Below are 26,648 nucleotides of genomic sequence, written 5' to 3'. Positions count from 1 at the left end.
AAGACACATCATTTACAAGGAATAGCTTTCTATAACTTTAGAGTTAGCTAAAGAGCTGTGTGCTGTGTGTGTGTGTGTGTGTGTGTGTGTGTGTTTGTGTAGGTGGGTGTGTGCACGCCCACACGCAGGAGGATGTGCATAGAAAGGGCTGTATCCACAGAGCCGTGTAACAAACATTTGAAGAAAATTAAATCTAGTAGGGAAAAAACAAAATTCTAGAAGGAGGTATTGACTATGCTTGTTTGCTTTTCTGTCATTCTGATACATCACTCTGACTAAAGGCAACTTGGGGAGGAAAGGGTTTACCTGACTTACACATCCAGGCCACCGTCAGGGGAAATCAGGGCAGGAATTCAAGCAGAAACAATAGAGGCATGGTACTGACTGACTCATTCCCTGGCTTGCTCAGATAGCTTTCTTATATAGCCCAGACCCACCTGCCTAAGGATGGTGCCACCCACAGTGTGCGTGGATGCTCCCCCCAAAAAAATCATCGGTCAAGACAATCTCTCCTAGACATGATGAAGGCCGATCTAAGTAAAGCAATTCTTCAGCTGAAGTCCTCCATTCCCAGGTGACTCCAAGTTGTGTCTAGTTGACACTACTAACTAACCATGACATCTGCTGTGCCTGCTGAAGAATGCTCCTAAGTTATGAGTCACCACCTCAATGTCACATGCGTCACCGCAGGTTAGCTCACCACAGTTCAGTTTTATCATCAGGGGAAATTTATCTTTTCGGGGAAGACTTATTTGTGGTTCATATATGCAATCTGCAGTTGGTTGCCAGGGCTAGCTTTGCTCACTTACGCGAGACATATTTCTTAAAAATCACTTTTCATGGTTTTCTGTCAAGTGGCAGACATATCTATACAGAGGCAAATGCTTCCAAATTTCCTGAATGACTTTTGCCAACGTGTCGTTTTATTTTGAGATTGTAATACATCATTTCCCCTCTTCCCTTTCCTTCCTCCAAGCCCTCCCCTAACCCTTCCATGCTCTCCTTCAAATTCCTGGCCTTCCTTTTCATTTATTGTTGCCATGTACACATGTATATGTATGTGCATGCATATATGTATACATATAGATTCCTAAATATAACCTGTTCAGTCTATAGAGTGTTACCTTTACATATAGTTTCAGGGCTGATCATTTGAATTGGATAGCCAAGTTTGTGTGCGCTTCCCTGGAGAAGGCTGTTTTTTCTTTTATCATTCCTTAGCAGCCTGTAGTTCTTTGTGTCGCATTGAGGTCCTGTGCTCTTTTCCTGTCCGATATGACATGTTTATTGTTGTTGTCCTTGCTCAGCTCATTTTTCAGCTGTCGTATTAGTGAGAATTTATGGGTGTAGCTTCGGACATTCCTCAGAGAAACAGTCTCACAGCAAACTCCCTGTTCCTCTGGCCCATACGGTCTTTCCAACCCCACTTCCGTGATGATCCCTGAGCCTTCGTTACGGGAGTCGTGTGCTGTCAACTGGGACAGGACTCCATAACTCTGCATTCTGATTGATTGTGGTTTTCGGTAAAGGCCTCCATCTGTTGCAAAAGATTCCTTGAATACACTTATCAGATGATACCGGGAAAAGAATGTATGGTATCTGGCCAGGTGGAGAGGTTGGATCTAATTTAGTGTTTGCTTTTTTACCATGCCCATACAGGCAGAGCCTGCAAAATCCAAGAACATGGTACCACCATCTGGTAAGGGCGTTCTTGAACAATAGCGTGGTGGGGGTGTCAGGATCCCTGTCTGCCACTAATTGTATCATGAGGACCTCACACTCATGGTCCCATCTGATACTAATTACATCCTCAAAAATCCCACCCACCTCCAAATGCTGTTAAATATGAATTTAATGGTTGAGTTTCCAATACATAAAAATTTGGAGGGCTCCGTAAACAAAAGCAGAAGGAAAGCATTAAGAAGAGATACCTTAAATGAATAATATCTTCCGATGTACTAAGATTGTAATTGAGAACAATTTTCCAGAGAGGCAAAGTATATGAACACTCAAGTCCCTCACAAAAGAAGTAAGCCCAACAGAGAAAGAAAGAGGTGCGGGGATCCCAGGCAGCTTGATTACAGCGCTAATGTCTGTGTTAGACAACATTTTCAGGGTCTTGTGGAATCCTCAGAACGGCCTCAGGAAGTCGAAATTATCTTCATTTTGCAACAGGATAAGCAGTGCTTACAAACACCAAACCCAGGAGTGCAGGAGAGCGAAGCAGAATTCAGACTCGAGATTTGAGCCCCAAACCCACCTTTATTGTACTTGAGCTCTTCCCGGATACGTTTGGATATGGACCAGCCTTACACACCCAAGCATTGTTTGACTTTTCTATGGCAGCTCTTGGCACCCACCTCACAGGAATGTAAGGTAGCCTGGGGTGTGGGGGTGCCATCTCCCTGCCCTTGTGCAACCCTTTCCGGACCGTGCACCTGACACTGGTTTCTCTGTAAATATGAAACCATAGTGCCCTCCCTACCTACTTCCTACGGTGGCTAGGGGGACCAGCTGCCATGTATGCGTAGGAATTTTCTGCTGTATGCAAGTAAAAATATTAGAATTGCTTTGAGCATCATCCATTTGCATTCTGGGTAGAATAGCTTGTCCAAAACTACAGTAGAACCAATGTCATTTTCATCCTTTCTAGTCTCCCAAGATCTAGCTACCGAAAATGTAATCTGTCTTTGAATTGCTTAAATAAGCACACTACATGTCGAATACTTACTCCCCATACGTAAACCCACTCTTGAAGAGACAGAGAAATTATTTCCAAGTCACTACTGCATCTGAGACAAGGAATACAATGGTGTTTTTTTTGTTTTTTTTTTTTTTCTCCTGCAGCTTCACGCTGTCTTTCCGGCTTATGGAGCTGGTTTACTGGTTTATCTGAGACGCTGTATTTTATTACTGGGGATCTTCTCTGAGTCTTCACCACATGTTCCTCACACTGATAAAAACATGGCTCTGAAACAGCTTTCTGGTGACCTGAGTAGGGTATGCCATGGAAAATAGTGACCCCGTGTTACCATAGCGAAACTGGAAACCCTGGAAACTCAGGACGGCTTCGGGTATCCGTAAGCATCTTAGTTTTTAGTTTCCTTTGAAAAGGCTGGAGAGCCGAGGAAATGAGTTGGAGTAGGAGGGAAAGCCAGAGAAGTTAATGAGCCATTAAGTGTTGCGGGTGACAGTCCACCCCCCCCCCAACACATGCTGACTTTCTTCTCGTTTAGCATCTCGGTAAGGAGCATTGATTAAAAGCCACGTTAGCTCTGAAATGTGTTATTATTCTTTCTATCACAGGCACAGCTTTAAACCATCTTTATTTTCTTTCCGGCATTGTTTCTGTGGATTGTTTCATTATTACGGTATGAGAATCCAGCAGTGGCCTCAAATATGTCACATTTGAGTGCAGAGCGATTTAGGCTGAAAAACAAAATTCAAGAAATATGTAACATGGGTCAGCAGCGCCCTCTACTGTTACCATTGGAAACTTTCTAGGCAAAGACACTTCTCAGAAAACAGGCAGATTTGGACATTTCTTTTAACATGTTTTGGGTTTAGTTGTGAGCAAGTGTAATTTTAGAATCTTATTTTCATGATTTGTGGCACTTTCTATTTCTCTTGTATTTTAAATATGTTTATCATTCCGGTGACAGTACCTTTTAACATCAGCTTGACGCTTCATTAAGTTGCAAATTCAGTCCCAACCCTTGATTCTCTAGAGTGCCCATGTATGGTAAAAGGCTGATATAGATGTGAGCTTTGTGGTGCTCACTCCAAAGAAATGCCTGTTTTCTAGGCAACAATCTGGTTTTAAATATTTATGGCCACCTTATTTATGCTTTGATTTTAACGTCACTGTAAAATATTTTCTTTTCCCTTTAAAACAAGAATCATCACATGACCCCAAAGGCTGTGACCGATTGAACACCAGGTGATGCCATTAAAGGAATAAATTGGGGGTGCAAAATTTAATTCATTTTCAACAGTACCGCCTTATCTGCGGTTTCATTTTCTGTGGTTTTAGTTAACTATATTCAACCATGGTTCAACAATGTTAAGTAAATTTTAGAACAAAATAATTCATAGCTTTTGCTTTATACCCAATATTGAGTGAAACCTCATTTTGTCTCCTTCTTCCTTCCTCGGGTTATAAATCATCTCCCTTGCCCACTGTATCCAGTTTCTATATAGCGCCTGCCTGGTAGCCATTGTCATCAGATTGACCACCATAGTATGACAAATGGTATTCAAACAGCGCTTACTCTCCTTAACTCAAATCTCATGCGTAGTGAAACCGCAGTTGAAATGGCAAAGCAAAGGGATAATACACTTACTTTAAGAGAGAAGGCAGAAGTTGTCAATTTAAAGGGAAATTATATATATGCTGAGGTTTCTGGGATCTATGGTTTTAAAACTTAAGTCTTCTATTTGTGAAATCATAAAAAAGGAACTGCTTGTACCGCCAACTTCCAAAGCATGTATGCATCGTGAACATGTAGTTTACACGGGACGAATGTCAGGTTATAACTCCACTGTTTATTAGTGGTTGCCTGGTATCGGCTGAGGTTCTCATGTTTACTCTCTGCAGATAAGGGCGGACCAATGCAGTCATCTTTTAATCACTACTATAAACAGTGTGCACACAGTGTGCACACAGGGTTTTCAAAAGCAGAGCAGCAAACCACAGAGGTCTCTGCTTAATAACTGCACACTGTTGTGGGGGGGAGCATATAACAGTGGTTAACAAGCAAATAAGAACGAAACCTTTTCAGAATTATACATTACTTGAGGATTCCTGTGGGGGTAAAGCGATGGAAGTGGTGAGACATAAAAGAGGTGTTTTTCTGGTCAGGCTGACCCAAAGAGATATCTCTGGTTAATAACATGATTCAAGAAGGGACTGGCCACACGAGGAAAATGGACAAGAGCTTTCCAACCAGAAAGATGGATGTGTTCAAAAAATAGACAGAACTGAAAACTTTGTTTGAGAAAAGGATGAGGGATGGGAACCTTTATCATATGAAGGCCTTATTATAAGAGTGGGAGTCGGAGTGGTACAAGCAGAAATGAAAACAACTGGGTGCTCACTGCTCCTTTCTGTTAAATCTCATGTGCGTTTTAATTGGTTGTCTTTTGTGGGTTTTTGTTTGTTTGATTGATTTTGTTTTCATTTTAATGTGATGAAATAATCACTTTTCTGATTCAAATAATTATTATGAAGATGATTTAAATTTTAGCCTGTCATTTTTAGTCTTTGAATAGACATCTAGGGTTGAAAGAGGGACTGCTTGTTCATCCCGGCCACCAGAACCGAAATAATCACACAGAAACTGTATTAATTAAAACATTGCTTGGCCCATTAGTTAAAGCTTCTAATTGGCTAACTCTTACATCTTAATTTAACTCATTTCTTTTAATCTGTATATCACCATGAGGTTGTGGCCTACCAGCAAAGTCTCAACATGTCCATCTCAGGCAGCAGCAGCTCCATGGTATCTCTCTCTCTGACTCCACCTTCTTCCTCCCAGCATTCTGTTTAGTTTTCCCACCTACCTAAGTTCTGCCCTATCAACAGGCCAAGGAAGTTTCTTTATTCATTAATGGTAATCACAGCACACAGAGGAAACTCACACATCAAGACAGTAGACTTGTTTGCCAAAAGAAAAAATAAAAATTTGATTGTAGCCCATTTAATTTCAACCTTGGTGTGAACACTGGGTTCAATTTTTTTTTATCAAAGATAGGAATTCTAACACAAATAAATCAGTCTTTTTCCCCTCTACTACTAACCCTGATGCTCTCTAATGGGCTACATGTTGGGTCAGATGAAGTCCTAGCATAGTGATGCCCACCCTCCAAACATCCCAGAGCCACAGAACTACTGCATTTGTTCCCTATTGTCCACCACTGTCTTCCACTTCTGTGCCTTCCTTCTCTGACTGTTGCAATACACTGAGGGGCAAATGTAAAACACCATTGTATCCAATATAATGACTGCCTCCCAAAACAAGTTAGTGCCCTAAACCACATTCAGACTACTGAATAAGGTAGATGACAAAATATCAGACTGCAAAATTATTTGTTATTAAAATATCCTGTGCATGGCTGTGTGCATTTTGAAGCACATGATGTTTCACTGGGAATCCAATTCATTTGCAAGCCTTGAATTCATCAAAGCTTTTCTAAATGTTCATTTCAGCAGTGATCCTGGCCTCTTCTGTCTATCAACTGACTAAAGGCCAAGCACTTTAATGGCAATATCTTCAGAGAAAATAAACCTAACCATTTATTTGAGTCGATGGGATAATAATTTCATTACTTATTGAAAAATAAGATGACATCCGTAGATTTAAAAATACAGACACATAGTATCTAAAAATTGGAGACCTGACCCATTAATTATTTTTACTGCCACTTGTCCCTTATTGGGTTCATGGTTCCAGACAAAACAGCTGTTGTCAACATTACTAAAATTCCAGCATCAATTTGTGACCACAGGATAAGTAGGCGTGCATGTGAGGCAGCTGGGTGTCAGGTTGAGGTTTCAAACACCAACACACAGATCTGCTTTCCCAGTCCCCCTTTTCTCTTCATGAGCAGCAGTCATGGGACATTATTAGCCCCTTCCTACCCTAAGTCATTTGTGGTCATGGCTAAACAACGGTGGAAGAGGTGTCATCTTCATCTTCCACTGACTACATCCCCATCTTTCTCAGGTTGACTATTTAGACAAATCTATGTTCTTTCTATCAACAGTGAGGCCAATGTTTGAAATCCTATGGGGACTAAACTGGTAACTAGTTGGCCCAGTGCATGAATTTTTCATGATTCCTTTTTGTTGGGTAAAGATTGAGGTTTAAGGAAGCAAAACGCAATCATATTTATTAAAACCTTTTATGTTCAGAAAGGGGGACTTGTTTCTGAAATAATTTTTTTAAGATTTATTTATTTATTATGTATACAACATTCCTTCCATGTATGCTTGCAGGCCAGAAGAGGGCACCAGATCTCATTATAGATGGCTGTGAGCCACCATGTGGTTGCTGGGAATTGAACTCAGGACCTCTGGAAGAGCAGTCAGTGCTCTTAACCTCTGAGCCATCTCTCCAGCCCCTGAAATAATTTTATAGTTCACACTTAGCTCAATAGCCCCCAAAAGATGCTTATTGGGTATTTAGCTTTATAGCTATAGAACTTCATGGGGTCAGCAGAAAAGACCATCTCTGTTTTAGCAAGACTCTAGGCCCAGCAAACTGAGACTCAGCTCCACCTATGACATTAGTTTTGTCTGCCCAACTATAGTTCCGTTTAGCGGAGGGAAAGACCAATGGGCATTCTCTGAGTGGAGAGGCAACGAGGTTTCAGGGTTGTCTTGGGGAGTCCACAACATGGAAGGAAATCTGATGAAAATAAGATGGGACGCAACTTCTGACGTGTCTATTAATTTTAATAAATGGGATGCAGAGCTGAGCAAAGATGGCCAACAGTTAATATTTGATTATAATGTTCGATTGTGGATTCATGAGACATTTTAATATAATATTTATTAGTTCTTTGAGAATGTATGCATTTTAATCATATTCAACCCCCCGATTCCTGCTCCTAACTACTTCCTATCCCCAACCACCTCCCAAAGAAGTGTGTCCTTCTTTTAATAATCCAAGGACAATTTGTCCTATTCATATACTTATGGGTGTTAGTCCACCCACTGGCACATGAACCTACCAAAAGCTACATGCTTAAAGGAAACTCTCCCCCCCCCCTCTCGCTCATGCCCATCAACTGTCTACTGCTACTAAGTTAGGGGTGGGGATCTGGGAGCTCCCCCACCTCCCAAATTCATGACTTTATTATATTATTTTCTGTACCATTTCACATGTTTGCAGTATTTCAAATCCATCTTTAACACCAGGAAACCCATCCACAGAATTAATAAAGGTTACCATCACTAACCGTGTTTTTAACCTCAAGATCATCAGTGTTCTCTCTTCTACAAATCCTCTGTTCATGGCGCTAAATATTTTTAAGCTAAAACCATCAGGTACTTCCCCTGCAACAACCCTGAACACGTTATGTAACAAATGGGCTCAGCTGAGCCTCGATTGTCATGTGCAGATTTGTCATTAGTTCAGCATGGAAATGAGTGCAAAAGCAGCATCAAACATTTGAGCTGGAAGCAAGGAATTAATCTTCTTATAAAATAAAGCTTGCAGTCTTTCCCTTGTCTACAGCAATCCACAGTGCGGCCAGCTATTTGAATTTTCCACCTACTCCTAACCGCTATGCTACTTGGCTGTGTAAGAGCCACCAAGAGCAGCCTGGTTACCCTGAGCCTCAGCAGTGTGCCTGAAAATTTTCATTTTCTCTACACAGGAAGCCTTGCCATTTTCTCGCTGCTTTTAAAGGGAGTGAATGTTATCACTTAATTGCAGTAAATGGTGGTGCAGAGGGCTGATAGGCAGAGGCTGCCTGTGTGGCCTCTGGAAGCCGACTTTCTTCCTGACTTGGGTGGTATGTGGAGAGGTTTCCAGAGGCCAGACAAGGAGGTCAGAGGCACAGCTGTTCCCAAGGTGTAGCTTGGGTTGGTGGTGATCTTTTGGAGACACCGCTGGATACAAACAATTATTTTCACAAATGCCCATGCTTGCTGGCTTTCATGTCCCCTGGTTTTATCACCTTGCACTGGATCATTGATGCTGCTTCTGTGGGTGGCAAGGACTTGAAAGATTCCTGCTGCTTCTCATATTGCAGGGAGCTGACAAATACTATTTTTCTTTCGGGGGGGGGGACATACCGCAGAGAGATGAGTGTGGAACATTTAGTGGGTGAGTAGGCAGAGTGGCAGTACTGGGGAGGAATCATTTATATTATCTAGCCGCCATGCCATGGCTATCAGTCAAAAAGCACTGTCTGTCAATAATGCAATGAGGTTTAGACGAATTAGCTTGATCTCTAAGGAAACACGCACTTTACAAAAATGATGCTTCCCTGACTTGGAGTGTAAAGGGTTAAAAATGTTTGCGATTCCTAGCCTAATTTAGAGAATCTGTTTTCCTGAAATGGATTAATTATGCCCATTGAAAAGCAGTCACCGTCTCAGCCCCCACTCCTGTTCCAGAATGACAAGCGAAACCCGGGGCCTGTGCAATTTTGGAAAACAATCCGGTCACATATTGAGCAGTTTGCTTATTCATACAGCCATGAACTGTCCATGCCTGAGTTCCCTCAATTACACAGCTCAGTATGCAGGCCAGAAACAGACAAGCCCAGCGCGAGTGAGTGCTTTCCTAGAACACACAGAGGGACAAGTTTGAAAAATGTCCAAAGTGGCAGACGGGAAAAATTCTCCGTCAAGATCAAGCCTCTTCTGCCATCCCTCACCTGTTAACCACACAGCTTCTAAACCTCAGAACCGAGGCACTGGTAATATCTCAGGCCGAGACCCTTAAGAGCTATAGATCTTTACAGGAATGGTGTGAGTATATGCCACCATAGGGCAAAGCAGCTGAGACGGGAGAATAAGAGGGGTCACGGTTCTGAACACCACAGTGCAGAGACTGTAGGTCACAGTACTGAATGCCGTGGATCACAGTACCGAAGACGGTGGATCACAGTAATGAGCATCGTGGGTCACAGTAGAGAAGGCTGTAGGTCACAGTACTGAATGTCATGGGTCACAGTACTACCCAAAAGTTCCAGAAATTCACCTAGAAGGAGCATGTGGCTGCCGCAAACTTTTTTTTATAGGGGAAATCTCCCCAAAATGTTGAAACCAAAGTGCCATGATATGTCACTCGAAGCCTTCCATGTCCCTCAGTGCTGATGTGCCAGTGCCTCCTCCAGGATAGACCACAGAGGCTCTGTTGTGTTCTTATTAGAAGGATATTTCTTTGTCTCTGCATGACAACTTCACAACTAATGTTCTCTGCGGTTCTGTGCTCACGGGAGTTTGCTATCAACAACACTCTCCCCCAGGCGATTGTGCTCATTTGGTTACGGAGTTTTTCTTCCGCCGCCTTTGCAAACCGTTATTTCTCCTTTTCTCTTCTCGTGGTGTAAATGCAGAGACTTCAGACCCTCGCCGATGTTCCTTAGCCTCAGATGTTCTCATTGCTGTGACCGAGGTCACAGTCTTACTACCTTTTCCTTCGCAGCTGCCCTGTCCTCCTCCCTTGTCTTGATATTCTGAGTCCTCGGGGATCTCATTGTCTCCGTGTTGTTTTCTTTCTCCTCACTCTCTGGCCCTGTTCTGGTGCTTTTCCCTCGATCTCTTCTTCTCACTGAGGTCTTTGAAATGCTATGGCAGGTTTCAAAGCTCTCCCTGTGTGGCCTTCATTGATCCTATATCATATTGAGGGGTTCTGTCATCTTTCACAACAGAATGGCCCATCTGGAGATTTTTAAGTGGTTTTAAAAGATGACTGAGATTTCCTTTCCCTGTCAGTTAAAGAGAAAGAGTTAAAAGATTACAGCTGCAGGCTCAGACAGGGCCTGGATTAAAACCAGATTCTTCTCCATTGACTGAACCTGAGTATATTATTTAGTCCTAGATATAAAAGAAGGAGAGTACCCTTCATTGGGTTGTTGAAATAGCTAATGCGATAATAAACACACCTATGTGTCCTTTCCACAACCCACATTTCCGCTATTGAAAGGTAGTGACTTGGAGAGATGATTAAGCCACAGCTTCGCCATAGCTTTGCTTTCAAATTCTGAGTTTAATCTACATCTGTTAGCCTTTGGCCTCATTAACAGGATTAAGGCAGTTCATAAAGGAAGCCTCCCCAGCATGTGGCTAGCTCGCTATCTTGGCCTTCTGCCTTCTGCCAAGTGAGGATACAAGAAGATCCTCATGAGATCAGAGGCCAGAACTTTCATGTTAGGCTCCCCTGTCTCCAGAATTATGGGAAATTCAATCTATTGTTTATCAATTCTCCTGTCTGGGCTATTCTGCTATAGCAGCACAAACAGAGGAAAGGGGCAATCACAGCTATCATCCTCACGAGTAATTGCTACCACTTACTAATATTGTTATTACAGTCTCCCCCACTTTATCGTCCCCTGCCTTGGGATTTACCCCTGGGTCTACTGTATTCGGGACAAAGGGGCTGATGCTTCTCAACATCCAGTCAGAACCATGTGCTTATAGCCTTTCCTTTTTGCTTTGCTTTTCTCCTTCGTACCTTCCTTGGTTCAAATCGTTGTGAAGAAACTTGGTCTAACACTGTTGGTATAAATACATGCCTGGATACCTTGTTAAATCCGGTTATCAACGAGCTTCTGGCTGTACTCTCGCCAGAGTTTCCACCGCACCGCTGAGAGTTGAAGGTAACAAAGATTTGACTCCAAAGAAGCCACTCCTTTCCAAGGAGCCCAGCAATAGAAAGTGAGATGCTCTATCTGAGGGTGGTGCGATCTCCTGATTTTAAGAGTTTTTGTGTCTTTTATTGAACCACTTCCCTCTCCTGGTACTCGTTTCTCCTCTATTTCTTCCTAGTTGGTGTTCTCCTTTCCCTCCCCCACCTCACTTGGTCTGGATAACTACATAAAGAACAATTCATATGAGTGCATTAGAATCAAATGCACTTCACACTTGATTCTGTCACAATTAGTCAATAATTGTGTGGCTTGGATGGAAAAAGCGTTTGGTTTTGCCGTCTACTCAGTGGGGAACATAAAGGTACCCACTTTGTTAAGCTCTCATGAGCTCAGATTAGATTATCATTTTTTATATATCTTTGCAATCACTCTACGCTGCAATTGAGGAAAAATAAGGGTCCAGATACTTATAGATTTACCATGAGCTATGACATATGAAACTTTAGAATTGAGTCATCCAAGAATATTTGCATCTGAGGTGGTAGGAGAACTTAATAACAACAAAATAAGGATCATTTGTGGAGCTACAGGCATAAACCAAGAAGTAGGTAGAATGTATGGAGAAAAAGTCTCACCTCCCAGCTGCTCTCAAATATAGCTTAATATGAAGTAGCTAGCCACATTTCTAGGATGACCCACTAGAATCCCAACTAGAAACACTCAGTGAGTCTTCTAGCTTCAGAAATCCTGTCTTGATATTTGAGTGTATGGAATATATTTATTGGTGTTTTTTGTTGTTGTTGTTGTTGTTGTTTTGGTTTGTTTATTTGTGGGCTTGTCATTGTTGTTGTTGCTCTTGCATACATGCCAGAGCATGTATGTGTGTGTGCATGTATGTGAGCATATGTAGTATGTGTATGTGTGTGTACATATACATGCTTGCACTCACATTCACAGACATGCATCAGTGTAGAAGAGAAAGCCAGTGTCACCATCTCCTTTCTCACTACAGTTTACAGTAGATTGCAGGCCAATATAGTGGTTCATTGTGAAGTTACATCCATTTAATTTACAGAATGAAATCTCAAGAAATGCTGGAAAAACTAATTGATAATAAATATTAAGATAAATGAAAGGATCTATGTTTCATTTTTACATTTATTTAATTTTATGTGTATTTTGAGTGCCTACATTTATGTATGTGTATGCTTGGTGCCTACAGAGGTCATAAGACATCTTTGGATTCCCTAAACCTGGACTTACAGGTGGTTTTGAAAACCATCATGTGGGTGCCGGGCACCAAATCTAGGTCCTCTGGAAGAGCAGCAAGCTCTGAAAGAACAATCACTTTCGCACCCAAGGATCTGAGTTTCCTAAAAACAAAACAATGCTTTCTCGAATTGTTTCTCTCTGAAGAACCTTATTGATTTTTTTCCCTCGGAGTTATAGTCCAATCTCAAATGTTGTAATTCTAGTCAAATTCCCAGCCATGAGCTCTTTCCTACTTAACTAGTGCTCCCCACAGCTTTGCCTCCAATTGACTTGACAAGTTCCCAGATTAATCTGAATCTGGGGCCTGCCCTCTGTGAATCTAGAGGCAGCAAGCTCTTTGCTCTTTCCGTGACCATCTGTAAGCGAAGCCAAATGAACGAGGAGGAAGTGGGCTTTTCTCATAAACATTTTCTTGTAAAAGCAATGATTGATTGAACTCAGACAGTATCTGGTACCAGGAATTAGGGGGTGAGGCATACATTGGAACGCTTCCCTATGCCACGACTGATATTATAATGCCAAATCTCGATAGTAATTGAAATCCTGGCCTCAAGGAGTTTTCATCCGAGCAGACTATGTATCAGTGTATGACACACTACACTCAGTGTAAATGTGTTGTATCAAGTCCTGTACAATGTGTCGCATGTGGGAACTTATATGAGAAAAAGAAACATTGTAACATTAGCGTTTCCAATCATTGCCACTATGCCTGTGTCTGAGATCTTAGACTTCCTAATGAAAATTTTAATTATGAAGGAAAAAATAACTACTTCTCTGCCTTTCCCACTAGCCATTTGAACAGTGGAAATGATCCTTGGAATATGAACCCAAATAACTGACCAATAATTAACTTTCTACTTGTTCTTAAAGCAAAATTAATTTTACTATAATTTGAAGAGTATTCTTGGCAAAAATTTCCTCACAGAACTTTCTGATATTTCAAAGGTCATTACTGAAATTATTTAGAAATCCGTAAGGCCAGAGATAGTTGTGTATTGCTCACAATTCGTATTTATGAGTATGGGAGGACTTCCTGTACTAATCAGACATTGAAGGGCTATGGTACAATGAGATAAGTGGCTAAGTGGTGTTGAGATAGCTCGAGGATGCTCAGTCAGCATAGTTATGAGTCAGGAAAGAGCGGTTTTTGTTTGTTTGCTTTTTTGATTTTCTTGGTTTTTTTTTTTTTAACAGAGTAGGATCAACAAGCAAAGATCAGTGAATAAGCAGGAGTTGAGAAGCCACTGAGATCTTGATGCGGTGTTTAAGATGGGCAAAATCTACATCAAACACCCAGACATGCAGACAGAGTTCATGATAAAAATAACGGGGAAGGCACACTTACTCCTTTGAGCTTTGCATACTAGGTGGACTTGCTGAAAAGTGGTAATGCAGCTAAGCCACTAAGAAAGCCTCAATTTTAACAGTAGATTCACCAGACCTTTCAAGAATGGGCAGCCCCAAGTGAAATCTATTAAGAAGATGGCAGCCATAGTTCTTCATGATAGGACGTCTGAGGTAACAGCTGAGAGATGTCATGGTATTTCTGCTCTTCATATCCAGCAAGGATTTAGCCAAATTCCTTAAATGCTACTAAGACCATTCCTGAAGGTACAAGGTTCCAGAATTGGACAGAGCTTTAATTCCGTGTATCAACCAGACACGGTTCTTTGCAACCTCAACATTTCTACTCATGCTAAGTTTATAGACCTCCCAAATCAGTGCACATCGGTACAGCTGCGTTCCAAGTGGGTGCATTTCCCTGGAGTTCATTAGCCATTAAGAGCTGCTGTATGTTGTGTGCTACTCACATTAACCTAATGCTTTGTATCTTCAGGGGCATCCAAGTGAAGAATCAGAGCTCCACACACAAAAACAGCAACAACAAAAACCCATAGCCCTGATGCACCAGCCTCTGTTGCGGGCAAGATATTCTGATATTCTTTCTATACAAAGCTGTATTCTGTTTAGCTAGAGCGTGTAAGTGGATTAACCAATGGTGGTATGCCCTCTGTGACTGTCCCCTCCTCTTCACTGAGGGTGACTTGTCTCAGTGTCTTCTCAACTGGTTCTTAAACACAAGTCTTTAAGAGAAAATGACCTCTCAGAGGCCCTGGAGCTCATGTTGCCTGGAGACTTGTCGCCATCTGTTTTTAACTTCTTCTTTCTTAGAATTGATTGATGCTCGATAGGACTGCAGGCACTTGCTAAACTTGAAACAATTGACTCCTTGAGTCTTCCCCAGCTATTCTGCAACCTAGAAGAGAAGCTAGAAAAAAAATTGCACATTTTCTGATGATGTGGCTATAGGAAAGCCTTTCAATTCTAAGACCTCAAAGTCTTATATTGTTTTTCTAACCATATGCCAAGCTACTCTTGGCACATATATGCTTGGAGTTTATCCATGGTTATTATCCTCCGCTTTATTTGAAGTTTTTTTTTTTTTTTCTGCGTGTTTCAGATAATCAAGTGAGTCTTTTCTCCGCTAGCTGAAGTCGGTGTCCATGGACTCTTCCCTATCTGTGCCAGCGTTTGCGTTCAGACGCAGTGTGGCTCCGCAGCTGTCTAGAAGAACTTATTTAAAGTACTGCTGCACTAGCAGACTGTCAGCAATAAATCTCTATTACATTAATCCATGAATTTATGGTACCCAGAGTACTCCACTGACTAAGAAGTTAGAAGGAAAACGTCACCATATACGCCCATCATCTGATTAAGTAGTAGAGCTTAACACTTTAGATCAAACCCACTCGGAGCACTATTTTGCAGACAGAATATTTCATAACAAGAAGATGTGAAAATACGGGTGTCACTTTTGTAGATGTGTTGATCTTCTGGGTATCTATTGAATAGCTGTTTTCACTTTCCTATTGGCTTGTGGCTCTTTACAGTGGGCTGTATTCTTGCTACTGTGTTAGAGGAAACAGCCACACTGAGCCACCTGTATTTTCCCACTCTACTCCCAAAGGTGAGTTTCACAAGATCAGGATTCTACATCCAGAGCGTGCTCTGTGTCTATGGACTACTCTCAGAGGCCCTGGAGCTCATGTATTCAGTGGGTGGATAACGATCTCCATAGAAGCATACCCAATTCTCCCCTAAACTTTCCTGTCAACACCCTGCTGCCTTTGCTATTCTGTTAATAGCAAATTCTATTTGCTTTACTGCTATTTTCCCTGTCTTCAGAGTTACTTTGAAGCCCCTCCCCTCACACACATACATTCCTTGCATTGTTCAGCCACGTTTTCTCCCAACATGCAAGAGGATAATTACCGCAATTGTATTCTGAAATGTTCCAGCATATTGAAAGAAAGCATGCAGGTGGATGCGAGAGGCAAGAAACAAATAATTCTAAAAGAACTAGTAATTGAAAAATAATAAACAAATGGGAGTTTCCTTTAAGTAAGCAATAGGGTTATAGCTAAGAGCAAAGCACTTCCATCCTTCCATCCTGCCACACAGTGTTGGTGGATGAGAAGTGCTAACTACACTCTTTGTGGTATGAGAAGGAGAGTCATCATCTTGCCTTCTCTAGGGCAACACCTAATGAAAAAGAACTATGATGACAATTACTACAAGCGTGATTTTAGCTAGAGATCAGGCCTCTGTATTCACTATAACTATTGAAGTTTTAGGTCAATAAGACAAGAGAAATAACGGCTATGAATAATAAAGGAAGAAGCCATAAAATTCTATGTGTGCATGATGTCATCTATATAGAAAAAAGGCCCCCAGAGTTTCAGAAACTCTTGAAACTGTTACACATTTCATCAAAGAAGTAGGATATAAAGTCAACATTCAAAACCAGTCACTTGTTTACCAAGAACAAACACGTTGAGAAAGAACTCGGAAAAACCGACACAATCACAATAGCCTCAAAGAAAACGAAATACCTAGGAATAAATTTAATCAAGGAAGTAAAGTCCCTCTACAGTTCAAGTTTTGAAATGCTGAATAAAGAAATTTAAGAAGACCGTAGAAGGAGGAAAGAGCCTGTGTTCTGGTTTCCAGGCATCTCTGATGCTGGGGTCTCCGTGGCAACTGAAAATGCACCTTCACCCATAGCCTCCTGGCCTCTCTTCAGGCGCTCTGACCCTGCCACATGGTGCCAAATCTCAGCTGCTCTTCCTTAGCCCTCAGATTCTGCTGCTTTTCACATGAGCAAACCCCGGACCACTTGGCTCCTTCATAGAGCCAAGTTAGGCAGCCAGCTAGGAAATGCAGCATCAGCCTCCTGTGGACAATGGCTTGCATGCTGACCATGAGGAAGGAAACACGCAGTCTCCCCAGAAGGTGGTGCCTTGCTGATGCTGGTCTCTTATTTGTCACACTTGATTTCTAAGCTTCAGATACAGTTGATTATCCCGGTGAAGTGAGGGTTTCACTTCCACAGACACCCCCACCCCCCAGGAAATAATATAATTCCTTTGTTTGAAAAAACTATATTAAACTTCAGAGATCAGTTAAAATCTTTTTTAAACTGTGGTCCTCTCTCTACACACAGATGTGAGATGGAAAAGCAGTTGGTCAAAAAGCAGCAAATCAGTGTTTTTCAGGACCGAATTCAGCTCCCACAGCCCCAGCGTCTGCATTCATTTTATGTATTCTTTGCATTGACAATTTTGCAGATTGCCCAGTTCACGCCATCCTGCTTGCCCTTGACTGTGAGACTGAATATATCAGCGTCTGTGCAGGGGTGTGTGTAAATTCAGTCCTTCCCCAGTCTCAGAGGCTGGCCCGGGCTCCTGTGAGCAGATCCTGCTTATTAGAACACTGGCACACGACTTAGATTATCGTCCTACAGTACTCCCGTTAGTTTATGGTCCATCTCTTCAAATTTTTTTCTGTCTTCACTGTCAATTACATCTATAAGAATATCAGTATTTTCAAAAGAACTCCCCCAACATGGTCTGGTATTCCTCTGCTCACCAGTGAGTGTCCCATCCATTCGGTTTCAAACCTTGTGACTCTGCACTTTTGAGGTTCAAATCCTGTGTAAGTGTGAATTGCCTGGTGCTTTCAGACTCTAGCTGCTTCAGCAGAGTTGTCTTGCCAGCATTATCCAAACCCAGGAGAAGGATTTGCACCCTCCTGGACTGGTACACTTTTCAGTTGTGCAAAATAGAGAGGGAGCCCAGCCTCAAGCCAAGTCCCTCCTCATCTGCTTCCCTCTCCTCCCCCTCCTCCTCCCTTCCCCGTTATCAGGGGTAACTTTCACAGATTCTTAATTCAACATATTTAAGGGATTCTCAAAGTTTCTTCTAAAATTTGCAAAGCCAGACTTTCGTGCCTGTGTGCTTTCATAATGTTATCTTCCTTTTTTTGTTTAACTTTATAAAATTGATTTTATTGAGGTGTCCATTTTTCTCTGCTCCTCTCCCTCAGTGTTATCTTCTAAACCACCATGATAAGAGCTTATTAAGCTCTGGTCACTCACTGACTTTTCTAGCCTAAAGTTTCAAATGCCATCACAATACAAAGACAGAAAGAAAAGAAGAACAAAAAAAAACATGGTTAAGCCGATCACACCAACATCTCACTTTCCTGATGGAAATTTCTGTTCTGATTTGATACCTGTTACTGTGATAAACACCATATCCAAAAGCAACTTGTGGGGCCATGTATTTTCCTTATGGGTTATAGTCCATCATCAAAGGAAGCCAACACAGGGTCCTAGAGGCAAGAACTGAAACAGACAACTGAGAAAAACTGCTTACTGATTTGCTTCCCCTTGTCTTGCTCAGCTAACTTTCTCTCATAGCACAGGTCCACCTGCCTAAGGATGGCACTGTTCACAGTGGACCAATTGCCCCTACATCAATTAACAATTAAGAAAATCCCTATAGATGTGCCCACAGGTCAATCTGATAGAGTCAGTTCCTCAGTTGAATGTCTCTCTTCCCAGATGTGTCAGGCTGACAAGCAGCAGTTAGCCACCACCCTCTCCCATGCTCACAGTTCAACAGAAATATTATTATGAAAATGGCTGCATTACCAAAAATAATCTACACACTGAATAAAATTCCTATCAAAATTCCAGTGACATTCTACAGAGAAATCAAACAGAAAAAAAATCTAAAATTCACATGGAGCCATAAAAATATTCCGGATAGTCAAAGTAATCTGAAGGAGAAAGAACAAAGCTGAAAGTATCATAATATCTGACTTCATGTTACACTACAAATTTGGTGTTTACCTTTCTACTCTAACAGTGTCCACAGTACCTTCCAGTACCATGAACATGAGTCAGGAGGGGAAAAGGCTCTAGGCAGGCATCCGATCAACTTCCCCCTCATTCGGTGATTTGCGTAGGTGTTGTCTTCAACAGTAGGGCTTTCCCATCAGCTTGTGGAGACCAGCTGATAGCCTTGACAAGCAGTCTGAGTTCTTCAATGGAGTCTCACTGGGAATACAAACCAACTGAAGGGAAGAACCCATGGCCAGTGGTAGGTGGACATGTAAAGCAAATTCAGTCATATTTTTGCAGACTGTTTTGTCTCATACTGCTTTGCTTGAAAATTTTTTTACCTTAATAATCTTTTGCTTGTATATTATGGTTTCCTATTTGGGGGTTTTGTTTGTATGTATGTATATATTTCTTCTGCTTTTTCTTTGTTTTGTTGGTGTTGTCGGTGTTGTCTATTTAGTTGGTTGGTTTTATTTTGTTTTGTTTTGTGCCCATTTGTTTTCTGAAGATGAAAAGATAGAAGGCATAGATTTGGAATAGTGGGGAAGTGGGAAGGATCTGGGTGGAGATGAGGGAGGGAAACAGTGATCAGAATATACTGTATGAAACTAAAATTCATTTTAAATTAAAAAAAGAAAGAAATCAACATGGTATTAGCAAAAGAAAAGAATAACCAGACAGACAGAATCATGAAATAGACAGATAAAGACACCTAGTTTTTGACACATATGGTAAAAAAAAAAATACATTGGGGGGAATGACCATCTCTTTAACAAATGGTGTTGGAGACACTGAATATCCATATATAGAAAAATGAAACTGGAGACATCTCTGCCTCACTTGCAACCTGTACAAAAATCCAAATATATCTAATTCCAAATAGATCAAAGACATTACTTTAAGACTCAAATCTCTGAAACAGTTAACAGTTAACACATCAAGACACAGGCTCCTCAGAAAGTAGTGCCAATAACAGCAATGCACAAAATCTAAAAGCTTTTGTACCTTTCTTTAAGCAGCAAATAGAATGAAGGGCAGCCTACAGAATGGGAGAGAAAGAACTCAACAAACTAAACAGCAAAAAAAAATCAAACAAACCAACCCAGCCAATAAAAGGACTATTAAAATGAGTAGTTACTAAAGATGAAGCACAAATTGATAATAAATATATGTTCAACATTCTTGGCCATCAGGGAAATGAAAATTAAAACTACATTGAGATTCTACTTTATTCTAATTAGAATGGCTGCACCTAAGAAAATAATTGACAACAAATTTTAGATATGAAGAAAGGAATCCCAATATGCTACCAGTTGGGATGTAAGTCAATGCAGCCACTATGGTAATTAGTACAAAGGGTCCCCAAAATACAGAAATACATCTACCTTATAACCCAGATACACCACTTATGGGAATATACCCAAAGGATGTTGAGTTAATAAGAAAGACTTTTGCATATCATGTTTATTAAAGCACTATTCATAACAGCCAAGCAGTGAAATCTTCCTTGGTATCCACCAGTAGATAAAGAAAGAAAGAAAGAAAATGTTTATACATGTGTGCACAATGAAGTTCTAGTCAACCATAAAGAATTAAATTAGGTTACTTAGTGGAAAGTAAATGCAAATTGAAATTATCATTTTAAACAAAAGTCAGAATCAGAAAGACAAATACCACATGATTTCTCCTGTTTTTTTAGGTCCTAGATTTTATATAGATGCTTAAACACGCCCTCCCCCCATATACACACGATGAAAACAGAAGGTGCAAGGATAAGACCAGCAGGAAGAGAGAGAATGAGGTTGGGATACTGGATGATAAATATGACTAAATACATAATACACTTGAAAGAAGCTGTTCTCATGAAACATGGCACTATGTACAATGAATCCACATCAGTTGCAACAGAAAAAGAATAGGTCAAAGATGACTTTAATTTTAGCCTTACAAGATGACAGTGATTTGAGTTTGAGCCAATTAACAACTCTAACTTTCTCTTTCTTTGTCTTTGAATCATAAACAGTGATGGCACATTTATTGCGATGGCATTGCAAGAACTTAATGAGTTAAATCGTAATAAATGGCACACAATTAGCACTATATAAATTTGGAAAGTTATTGTTTGATTGATCCTTAGACTCTATTCAAGAGGCAATATTTTTAATTGTCCTACTCTACTTAGAAGCCATCATAACCAATTATCATACTAGGAAGAAGGCATATGAAACTAAATTAATTCATCGTATCACGGTAATTGCCTATAAAGGGTCCTATCATGAGCACACAGACTGAATTCTTGACACTTAGACTCCTTAGTGCTTTAACACATAGTCTTTGCTGTTACCCATGGTGTCCAAAATTTCTCCTTGCCTCATATATGTTTTCAGAAAGATTAACATGTGTGGATATCTTGTCTCCTGTGAAGAATAAGTTATTAACTTGTATGTTTGGGGCTAGAAAGTCTTCAACTGCCCTCAATTCAATGGCTGACTTTCATTATTTCATCTAACGAACCTGGAATAGTCTACACAAAGCAGAATGATGGAAAAGTACATGACGTCATGAAAATTCTTTGGCTCTTTTTTTATTATTTATTTCAGCAAGGTGACAGTATTGTCTTTCTGATCACAGCCAGCTCTATTGCTTGCAGGTCCCATTATTGTCTCAAGTATTACAGCAACTTGCTCCCAGGAATCCATCACCTCACCCTCACGTCCTTTATGTTTTACTGACACAATACCAAGATCTCATATTTAAATGATCTTCAAACACAAGCCATTTGTAGGAAACACCTGGCAAAAATGTTAGCCTGCATTAAGTATGCCCACACTCCTAAGATGTTAACCTGAATCAGAACACAACTAGCTATTGTTCCTTCAAGTATTTTTCTTCACATTTCAAAACTTAAGTTCTCTTTTTAAAAATATTCTTTGCTCAATGGGGCTCTTTAATTTGTTCAATCATCTAATTTATCTTCTTAGGTAAAGCATGGGGAATTTTGCCTCTGCAGAATTTTCTCTCCTCCTAGATTTTGAGGTCTAGATGAAGTATATGCATCTCCTGTCTGAGATAGCTCAGTCTAACTTTTCCGCAGCTCCTTCATAAAATAATGCTAAACTTGGTGTTTCTTATGGTTTTCTCTCAAAAATGTAACCCTTAAAAATCTTAGAGAACTCTTGTCTACCTCTTTTCCTGGTAGCTCTAGAGATGGACGGCTGTCTTACTTAATATTTTCTATCCAACCGAAGCTGGATATAATGCCAAGCAAATAGTCCCAAGACAATAACTGCTAGTATTAAAATGCCTTAGAAGTAAGGTTTTACATGTCTGTTCCTGTTCTAAAATGAGTATCCCGTTTTAGGATCCGTGTATATCCCATTTCAAACAATTCGTAAGAGTAAATCAACAGAAAAAAAATGTACTTCCCCACATTTTATGTTAACCATATGTGGTACCATGCATTTCTACAAAACATTCATTTCATCCCGTGAAAAGCACAGAAATACACTGAAGTTATGACATCCTTCCTGGAATAGTGGGTGGAATTCCTTTTAGTAGAGAGTTTGATGATGCTTGAACATGTAAATGTTTCCTGTTGCCACTTACAACTGTACTTCTGGTTCATGTAAGACTTAATGTAGGGGAAAAAAAGAACTTTAAAAATCTGATTATATGTTGATAACCATGAAATTCCTTATTCATTCGAATATTTGACAAAATAGACTCTGGGTGTATTATTTAAAGACACAGTGTTTCAGGAAATGTGTTTGTCTTTGTTTTCTCCTGCAGGGACCTCCTGGGCTACAAGGACTACCACAGACTTTGGGCGGCTACTTCAATAAGGTACAGCTTTTTTATTCCCACAGCTTGTGGGTGCAGAGATTTTTTTATGTGGTTATATTTGTAGGGGGCAAAAGCATTTTTTAATTTCTAACATCTCAGACCTTGAGACATATGCTCAAAACATTTTCCCATACTAAACACTATGTTTCCCAATTTAAATCTTTAAAAGGTTCCTAGACATATTATAAACCAAGAGTTGGGTTTTATAGATTTTGAAGTGATAGTTCATAGTTTGATAATGAAGAGCTAGAAGAAATTATTTGTAATCTGAAGCTCTGGGTCATACCACAACTGAACCTCTCCAAACCAAGGTCCCAGGCACACATCCACATTCCATAGAGCAAGAGTAAGAGCCTCTCCAGGGATGGATAAGAGTAGCTTATAAATCCTTTATCACCACATCTGGAACAAAGACTACTGCCATGGAAACACTGGAGTGACTAGCTGCTAATTGTACCTGATGACTACACAGGACTTAAACGTAGGAATGAAGTCATTGATGGGTTCGTCATTCAAGAACAGCGCATGGGGTCTAATCACATAGGGAAACCTAGACAGTGTCATTTTGTCTTTCATTTCCCAAATGAGAGCAACCGGGTCCTTTCAGTCACTACCAGCTCATTATTGATACCTTGTCTCACAGAAAAAGTTAGAGACATACCCTTGTGTTTTTGCTTTGTTTTCTGGCATTTGTTTCCTATCAATTTCTGGAACCAATACTGCATCTTTGTTCACACATCCCAAGAACCTGTATTCCAAACCAAGTCTTTTTTTTTCAGGATTTACTTATTTTTCTGAGTGTGTGTGTGTGTGTGTGTGTGTGTGTGTGTGTGTGTGTGTGTGCGCGCGCGCGCATAACACGCATGTCTGGTGCCCACAGAGGCCAGAAGAAGGTGTCAGATACCTTGTAAACAGAGTTTCAGATGGTTGTGAGCCACACCATATGGGTTCTGGGAATTGAACTCTTGCCTTCTGAAAGAGCAGCTAGGGTTCTTGCCATCCTTCAAGCTCCCAACCCAAGCCTTGAAGATACCTGGAGCTCAAAGCTAAGTTTTCATTCCTTTTCAAGGACAAGGTGATTAATTAAAAATTCTCAGTTCTTTGTTCGCCAAATTAAACTTAATGTAAAGGCCTGGGAAATCCATAATTGATAAATTTAAAATCAAACATGTAAGCACTCTGTTGCCCTTGATAATTTTAAGATCACGATTCTGTCTTGAATCTTTTCATTTGTTTAGATTTTCCAGGGAGTGCTGTGTTAGGATAGTTACAATATTTCCTGACTCTTTATTAAATACCTTAACTAAATTGATGCCAGCTTTTTTTTTAAACATTAGAAGCTGACAAGTTTTAAAAAAACAATATAAGCCTGACGGATATCTAAATTGAATCAGCGTAAGGACATTTGTAATGACATCTACTGTTATGAAATGGGACTTAAAATAAAAGCTTCAAAATAATGAGAATAAGTTGGTCTGATGTCACGAGTCAGCTAGAAGAGCTGAAGTTCTATCATCTGTCCCTCTCCCCATCAGGACAAATGTACCAAGTCGCTGTTCAGCTGCTTAAATTTCTGCTAACCCTTGCGAAACTTTTAAGGTTTGTGTCTTTGCAGGTCTCCCAACACTAGGTCTGGATATACTTTTTCTTACTGATGAGTCAGTTTGCCCTTAAATGAAAATAAATGGAACCTTTGTACTTTAGAGTCTGAAGTTGAAAACGTTAATTTTCAGACTTTAAAGTTATACTTGCTTTAGTGGGAACTGAGCTTAGCAGCTGAGTGGGAAGCTTTGAGAGCCGCACACCGGTACCTGGAGCTCAGCTGTTGTCTCTCCTAAAAAAACTTCAGTTACTATCATTGCTAGTACAGAGCTGAGCCTCACATTAGTTAACGTGTGCTCTGAATGTGACTTTGGGGCTGGAAGATGATAGTGTAAGGAGAGGAACCAAAGCTTCTTTTCCCCTGAAATAACGCAACAGAACCCTTTTGAGTCAGAAGTGTTTATGTCTATTGTGATTGTTGACAGGTAGCTAATTAAACAGTTTATTCTGTTTCCTCAGGAGAGTAGATGGGGCTCCTACACTGAAGTCCCACGAGGGTCAATAGGGAACCCCACCCCAGGGACCCGCACGGAATGCTATTTTTGTATCGTCACCGTGTCTTCTTCACAAAGCAAAGGGCCAAGTGTGCTGTGATGAGCCAGATGCATTTTTCACTCGGCACTGCCCCTGACACCCCCATCTGGTCCGGGATAGTAAGGTTGTTGCGTTTTTGCAGTTTGTTGCACGCCTGATGGTCTGGCTATAACAAATGAGCAGAGTGGAGGAGGAGCTGAGATTAAATAATGGACCATGTATTGAGACATATAAAGTGACACTCCAAGGTTAAAACAATCTTCCCTTTTAAATTGGCATTGATTTATGTGATGCCTGCGTTGAGTCCTGGACTTCAGCTCTCCCTCTGGCAGGAGCTATGGCTCGTGCACAGCCTAGATTCTGCTGAGGCAGCTGCTCATGGGAGGACAGGGAGCAAGCACACCCCTCACACGTGTCCCCTCCCTGCTCCAGACTAAAAGACTGATAGCTCGTTCCTCATCCCAGCAGCCTGAGCTTGCATTTCGGTCCTCAAACAGAATTGATCTCTTTCAGTGCATATTCCCTGTCTCACCCAAAGGAGAACCACGGGCATAAGAAACCTTTCCCTTCACAGCACAAATCAAAAATAGAAGGAAAAAAGGAGAAGAGAGAGGAAAATGAGAGCGATTCACTGGAGGGTGAAGTCGGATGGATTACATGTGTGTTCTCACGTACAATGATGGAAAAGAGAGTAAATTTCCCGCATATGGCAGACATAGTTTTCAGACAGTTGCTCTCATCCTGTTGGGTTGGTTGTGAGCAACATCAACTCCCATCACACTTGTCCTCCGAAGGAAAGTCTGCTCACTACCCAGGCACGCTGTTCTTCATTGTCTTTATCTCTGGAAATTTTAGTCACCTTTAGATAGGTCCCATCACCTTTTAAAGTCATGAGCTCCATAGATGGAAGTGGAGTGCTCTCTATGCAGACTGAGCACTGAGCTCCGTAGACGGAAGTGGAGTGTTCTCTGTGCAGACTGAGCACTGAGCTCTGTAGATGGAATTGGAGTGTTCTCTGTGCAGACTGAGTACTGAGTACTAGTGTGGCATACATCTGACATGTCTTTAAATATCGACATTGAAAATGCCCAGTAACATCATCTTGTGCCATCGTGAGGCTCAGTTTGAGCTGTTGGAGATAGATGGATGCAATACCTCCCAGCAACCAATACCAGTGTTCCCTTCTCCAAACAGTTGATCCAAAACAAATGATAGCAAAATCATCTATTTCCCTTCCATGTATCAAAGTATAACTTCACACTGATGCTCACAGACTAGAAAGGACAGAAAGCTCTTCTCCAAAAACAGACTTCAAGGTCTTTCCAAACACAGAATTAAATCCAACAAGGATATATAAAACAAAGGCTTCCTTGGTGGCAACCCTTCTGGTCCCTAAAGAGTTTTTTAAAAACTAAACTTTAAATCCTAATTTCCTGAATTAGTTGCTTGTCTTGCTGCTGTGACAAAATGCCTGAGAGAAGCAATTAAGGAAAGGAAGGTTTGTTGGGGCTCACGGGTTGATGACAGGGAGGTCACAGCAGTAACAGCTTGAGGGAGCAGGTCGCATTGCAGCAGCCCCCAACAAGCAGCAAGAGGTGGATGCCGGTGCTCAGCTCACTTTCTCATTTCTATACAGTCCAGGACCGCAGTCCTATGGGATGGTCTCACCCATACTTCCCACCTCGGTTTCCCTAGTCTAGATCACCCCTACACAGACATTCCCGGAGATCAGTTTCCATGGTGACTCTAAATCTCATCAAGATGACAGTCAAGATTAAATGCATGGTTTCCTCCACTTTCCACTTTATGACCAGGATCCGCTGACTTTGGGGAACATTGAGGGTGTAGGCGCTGACATGAACTCCCTTTTGTGGCCAGCAAA

The 26,648-nt window shown here is 41.0% G+C and overlaps 1 protein-coding gene and 1 pseudogene across 1 annotated transcript in view; one reads left to right on the top strand and one right to left on the bottom strand.

Moving 5' to 3' along the window:
- The window catches only part of Col19a1 (collagen type XIX alpha 1 chain), a 302,587-nt gene that overhangs the window by 205,640 nt on the left and 70,299 nt on the right, over nucleotides 1-26,648 (top strand). The window contains exon 19 of the mRNA XM_042055762.1: nucleotides 22,577-22,630. Coding sequence (XP_041911696.1) covers nucleotides 22,577-22,630 — 54 coding nt within the window. The remainder of the gene's footprint in view (nucleotides 1-22,576; nucleotides 22,631-26,648) is intronic.
- On the bottom strand, nucleotides 17,198-18,196 carry LOC119822599 (annotated as a pseudogene).

Source organism: Arvicola amphibius, chromosome 9 (genome assembly GCF_903992535.2).
Source record: "Arvicola amphibius chromosome 9, mArvAmp1.2, whole genome shotgun sequence".
NCBI lineage: Eukaryota > Metazoa > Chordata > Mammalia > Rodentia > Cricetidae > Arvicola > Arvicola amphibius.
The sequence above is the reverse complement of the archived record's forward strand: the minus strand, read 5'-3'. Positions and strand labels throughout refer to the sequence as shown.